We start from the raw sequence: 5925 nt of genomic DNA on the forward strand, positions 1-5925 counted from the left end.
GTGCAGAAGCATGGACCATGACAAAAGCGATTGAAAGCACCTTGGGTCGCTTCGAGAGAAAAGTTCTTCGTGTTATCTACGGTCCTGTATGCATCGAAGGGGAGTGGAGGAGAAGATGGATGGAACGTACAGCGACGTAGACTTAGCCAGAAGGGTAAACGTCCAACGACCCAAGCAACAATTTGAAGTTGAAATACGGTAAATAGACCGTCCATGAACCTGCGTTATATAACTCTATAAGTTACAAATTAGTTTCAATAACGTCCAAAAAACCTCACAATGACGTTCCAGTACCCTGTTTTGGTCAGTAGAATTAGAACGTTGGTTAGAATGAAGTTTGTAAAAACCCGATTTGCTTATAACAATGTTATAGCTGCCGTTTAGATGAAGTTTGTAAAAAACCTTTATTTTGTTGTTTTTCGTTGATTTCCGGTTATTTCACAACCTCAACAAAACCTTTAATACAGGGTTTTTTACCAACCAATATTTAGTTGGTTGACGGTTGATATCTTACTTTTTTTTTGACGCCCGTTTGAATACAATTTTAAAAAAACCTGTTTTAAGACATTTTTACGGTTTTTTATAAACCATTTGGAACCGTTTCTAAAAGGTTCTAACAAAACCTGTAATAGCCCTATAGTAACTTTGTTACCGTTAGTTTTCGGTTCTCAAAAAACTTGTTAATGCCTTAGGTTAGTTTGAGTTGTTTGCAGTTTTTAAAAAACCTGAATAGAAATTTCCTAGGTTCGATTGAACACTAGTCGTTTTGACAATTATTCTCTCTTTATCTTATATCTATACTCGTGATAAAGAGATCAATTGTCAAAACGATTAACGTTCAATCGAACCTAGAAGATATCGGCCCAGGAGTTCTGAAAATTGGAAAAAAAACATATAAAACCATTCTTTTTTATGCTTACGTGATCAGGACTTGAATCGTTGTCTAGTAGTAACTTTTTTCAAATTTTTCGCAGCTGGAAGCAAAATCCTTTTAAATAAAAAGATAAAATTTAAATATATGGGGTTATTTATTTCTACCTATAATCTATAATGTAACTTAAAAACTAAAAACTTAAACACTAAAAACTTAAAAATATGTATGTAGTGTAGATATAAAAAAAGAATAAGAATAAAATAAGAATTTATCTTAGTTTTTGTTTATAGTTGTTGTTGGTGGTGTAGATGGTGGTGGAGCTGTTGATGGTGATACTGATGATGGTGATGCTGATGATGGTGATGATGATGCAGCTGCCGATAATGATGAAGCTGATTTATTGCTTTAAATAAATAAAAAGCATACACAAACAATAAATATTTTATTTAATTATTATTTACCGAGTGTTAAGTACATAATGAAAAATTATTGAATTGAAGGAACTAAAAACACATAAGTTACTTACAGTTGGGGCTTGCTCATGCGAAAAGGTGCATGTTTAATATAATTTTTAAAAAATATGGCGCCCTCCACATCCGTAAAATTGGGGAATCGAACCCTCACCGCCTCCACAATGGCCGAAAAAATGGAATGGTTGTGGTGGAAACATTTTTTATTGTATGTTCCATTCCACGTGAACAGTGATAGCAGCTCATCCTTAAACAATAACTTTGCTATTGTTCTTAGTGTTTTGACAGCATTCACCCCCCCGAATGTAGACAACTTAAGAATCTAAAAAAAACGAAAACGAAAGAAAATTGAGTTTAAAAACTGGAAAGCAAATCTTTTTGAAAAAAGGATTTAAAAGTACATTGTTCATTATGATAAATGCATTAAATAAAACAGTTTATCTTACCAAATTTCTTTTAAATTGAAGGTCCTGCCTTAGCCTTTGCTCCATCTCATCCAGCTCCTGTGGTGTTGCGAGAGGTGACAATTCCTTCAAGAGGTGATCAGCCACAATTTCTCGGCCGAAATTTTGGCAAATTTTCTCCACTATACAGGTGAGGGAGACTTCAGTTTTTGCCATAAACTGCTGCAGCAGTAACTTTATGGCTTCCACCTCACCTGCCAGTTTTTTAACTTCACTTAAAAGCTGGACCTGTGTTTGTTCAAATGCCCCTGGAGCTAAAACAGGAGATGCAGGAACTGAAAAAAAAAATGAAAATAAACTATAAATAAGGAATATTGAATAATTAACAGATTATTTTTGTTACCTTCAATTACACTCAAAATTTGAGGACGATCCTTGATTTGACAGGGAGGAGATGGTGTGCATGAAACATCTGCTTCTAGGGTGTCATCTGAGGGGTGGAAAGATTGATTTCCTGGTAAATTAAATGTAAAATAAGCTGACATTCTAGTACAAATAGTACAATAATAACAATAATAAAAGTTAAATTTTGTTTGTAACAACTTTTTGCTTACCTGAGTCTGCTAGCATCGTCGACATTAAATTATTATACTCCGCAAACAAGGAGGGAAGTTTGTCGACTTGCTCCGTGTTTTCATCGGAAGACAAACACTCGGCTTCTTTTTCCTTCCTCATGGCCTGTTCCCAAGAATCTTTAAATAAAGAAATAAAACATTAAAGAAAGAAATACTTTGGTATTGCATTATTTGAAGTTCCAGTCATTTAACTTCTTTCGATTGCAATATTAAAAAGTTCTTACCAATATCATCGAAAATTATTCTACAGGCCATTCTCTGCCATTGTGGTTGCGGGTCCGTACAATTTTTCCGGCCAAGGACAGATTCTTTCCGAGTTGGAGGCCATAACAATGTGCACTCATCATGCACCCAAGTTTTTGGCACAGCTGTAACGAGCTTCGCCCCATCCTCAATTGTTTCAACAACACAAAACATCGTTTTAGCAATGAACTAAAGGAAACATAACAAATTCGTTGCCTTGTAGAGTTATTTTAAAAAGTTTGGAACTGATGTTATCTAATTTATAAAATTTAGGCACATTTTCTTCTTCATTTGACTGATAGACACTTAAGTATTTAGAATAAAATGGTTTCTCATAAAAATTTTCTTTCTTCTTTAAGCTGGAACCATATATAACTGGAATACCATCTCGAAACGTTGCAAATTCCATGCGAACTATTTCTTCAGCCTTTGTTAAAAAATAACAATCCGCAAAGGAAGACTTAAGGACAAGTTTATTAAATTTAATTGCTCTATAAACGCCAACACAGTGTTCAAATTCACAAATACTATTTTTATCTTTATTATAAAGCACAGGATTTTCATTTGCATCTACATCATGTATTTTTGTATTGACAAGGTCCTCAAAAATTCTATTAGCAATTTGCTCAAGTGGCCTATTACCAGATCTTAATTTTCGTTTAACATATTGTAAACGATTTTCGTATTTAAATGCACTAATATTATCTAGAGGCCCATGTAATTTAACATCATCTACAATGTGATATAAATTGTGAACATTGTAACTTATGTTTTCAGCTCCATATATGTTAGCGAAGTTGTGTATAAATGATTTAAATAAACTCTGTGCGACATCAATAAAAACGTGCTTATTTTTACTCAAACATATTGAAACAGCACAGTGTAATTCCATAAAATTAGCATAAACTTCATCGTGAACTATATTTTTTAAAACAACCGGACCTAAGTACAGCAAAAAAGTACGGAATTCAGTTGCTTTCCAAAAACTAATAACATCAAGTCCACGAGATGTTCTATTAAACTCGCATGGAAAACATTTGCGAAGTGACACTAAGGTATTAGAGATTTGTTCTATATCTTTGGCAGAAAATTTTGTTTTAAGTGATCTATTCTTGATCCATGTAACCAATAACTTTTTCATAACACCTAGGCACAACAAATGCATGTAATCAAGTGGAAAATTATTAATCATGTCTATTGGAAGTTTTTCTAATGGAGATGTTTGGGTATGATGATCTTCGTGTATTTTAGCCCGAAACGTAAAGTTCGTTCTAAGTGATTTGGACAAAGTTGGGAAACACATTTGATGGGATTTGTAATTATAATCTCCTTCCACATTGCATCTTTCACACGCGAAATACCCATTATGTCCTTTAATGCCTTTTAAATAAGATCGAGCGGGGGCGTCACAAACGAAATTTCTTATTTTGAAGTTAAAATTTTTTGAACCAATTTTCAAATCACAAATACTGCTTGCCTCCTCAAGAAATAATCGCAGGTAATCACTAACATTTGCAGGTTTTGCCATGCCATAATAAACACCTATGACCAGCGGCGGCAAATAAAACCCTTCTGGTGAACACAAAATGGGCCAAAATTGTCCCTTCGAACTTTTGCTAACAGGAATGCCATCAATATTAAAGTCCAAAAATATTTCTGTGCGACATGTATCAACTCTTTCAAAAACTGTATTTAATGCGCGAACCAAACCGAAATGCCAATATCTCCCCGGTGGAACTTCGATGAAAATTTGTTCACCCGACAAGGAACTACGTAAAAATGTACGAGGGTCTAATGGTAAATTAGGATGAGAATTATGCAAAATATTGAGCAAAGCACGCAAGGAAGTATGAGAAATATTATGTTGAACAGCCCAGTTTGTTAAGTTCTTGGTCAAATCCTCTGGATTTGATTCTAATTTTGAGAAGGTTTCAATTTTATTGTCTTCGAAACTGTCACTGTCGCTGTCACAACCCGATTCACTTTCACAAACTGGCACAATGGCATTCGCAACACCTTTTCGAATTTGCAGTACCTGCCTTTCTTGCAATAAAATATTTTTTTTTTGTTCACTTAATTTAAATAATATTTTTTTCATTTTTCGTTTGAATGTAGTTCTACTACAGAATTTGTTTTTTATTATAGAATTCATTTTTGAAAAATATTTAATTTCTGATAATAATAATTGGTCTTCTCCACAGCCAAAAGCAGAATGAAAAATGACGAAGAAGAAAATGTGTATATACCTATACATATGAGTAAACATATAAACAACAACAACGCCGCGCCAACGCGACGCTACTAATGGTTTTGGGACTTTAAATAACTTAAAAACTAGCTACTTAATGTAAATGTAGTAAAATGACTTACCCTTATGAACTTAAAGTTTAAAACACTTAATTTTTGCACCGAACTTACTTAAATTATAGATTTTTAAAAATAAAATTTAAAGCGCACGCGTGTCATTAACAACTCCGGTCCACCAAAGATAAAAGATAAAGAAGACTGAACTGATGAACAGAAATATTTGAGAAATCCGATATGTGAACGAGAGAGAGAGAGAGAGTTTACAGCCAATATGAGAGTGTGCGTGTGCGTCTGGGGTTTGAGTTTAGTTCAATCGCAGTTAAAATAATGTGTTCAGTTGTGGACTGGTAAAATTATCGATATTGTAAAACTAAGGTTCCTATGTGGTTAGTTGTCAACCAAAAAGTAACCAGTCTGGGTTAAAACATCGTAATTTAAAAACTTATTCCACACTTGTGTTTGGATTTAGTTGAATTTCAACCAAAAACTAATATTCTGGGTTAAAAAAACGTAATTGAAGTACTTATTACAAACTTTTTTGTCTGATTCGGGTTGATTTTCAACCAGAAACTAATACTTACTGTTAAGAAAGAAAAAAAACATAAAATACCAATAGTTTTCAGATTCAGATTATATTTAAAACAAAAATAATAAATATATAGCTATTCTGGATTGAAAACTCCGTAATTTAGGGGCCAGTTATAGGTATCATTGAAAAGCATAATTGGAAATGTTTGAATCGTTTTTAGTATGTTTTCTTTTAGCTAGAAAAGAAAATGATGGAAAAAACACGTTTTTAACTCAAAATTAACGAAAAAAAAACCATTAAAAAAAAGTTTGAAGTATAATTTTTCGAAACAAAAACATTTTAAATTTTTTTTTATGAAATTAGTTGCTTTTATTGATTCCTAATCAAAAACTGAAAACCGGATGGTTCAATGTCTTATAGTTTTTGGGAAAATTGAAAATTACTTTTCTATGAGAAATTTATT

General features: G+C 32.9%; 1 protein-coding gene across 1 annotated transcript; it reads right to left on the reverse strand.

The window, feature by feature from the left end:
* Positions 1-1090: 1090 nt before the first annotated feature.
* Positions 1091-5584, reverse strand: LOC129951926 (uncharacterized). Its single transcript, XM_056064290.1, has 7 exons — positions 4997-5584; positions 2608-2815; positions 2363-2500; positions 2152-2262; positions 1791-2083; positions 1401-1666; positions 1091-1277 (listed from the first exon to the last, which is right to left on the reverse strand). Exons 2-7 carry the CDS (start codon positions 2798-2800, stop codon positions 1148-1150), a joined length of 1131 nt encoding a protein of 376 aa, XP_055920265.1. The 5' UTR covers positions 2801-2815; positions 4997-5584; the 3' UTR covers positions 1091-1147.
* Between the last annotated feature and the right edge of the window lie 341 nt (positions 5585-5925).

The sequence above is a fragment of the Eupeodes corollae genome, chromosome 3 (genome assembly GCF_945859685.1).
Source record: "Eupeodes corollae chromosome 3, idEupCoro1.1, whole genome shotgun sequence".
Taxonomy (NCBI): Eukaryota; Metazoa; Arthropoda; class Insecta; order Diptera; family Syrphidae; genus Eupeodes; species Eupeodes corollae.

Excerpts from the sequence above, each read along its gene's own strand:
- LOC129951926 (XM_056064290.1), bottom strand. The coding sequence starts at position 2,800 with ATGTTTTGTGTTGTTGAAACAATTGAGGATGGGGCGAAGCTCGTTACA. Across the intron at positions 2,501-2,607 it reads AATAATTTTCGATGATATTG|ATTCTTGGGAACAGGCCATG; the intron begins GTAAGAACTTTT and ends CTTTATTTAAAG. Across the intron at positions 1,278-1,400 it reads CGCATGAGCAAGCCCCAACT|CAATAAATCAGCTTCATCAT; the intron begins GTAAGTAACTTA and ends ATTTATTTAAAG.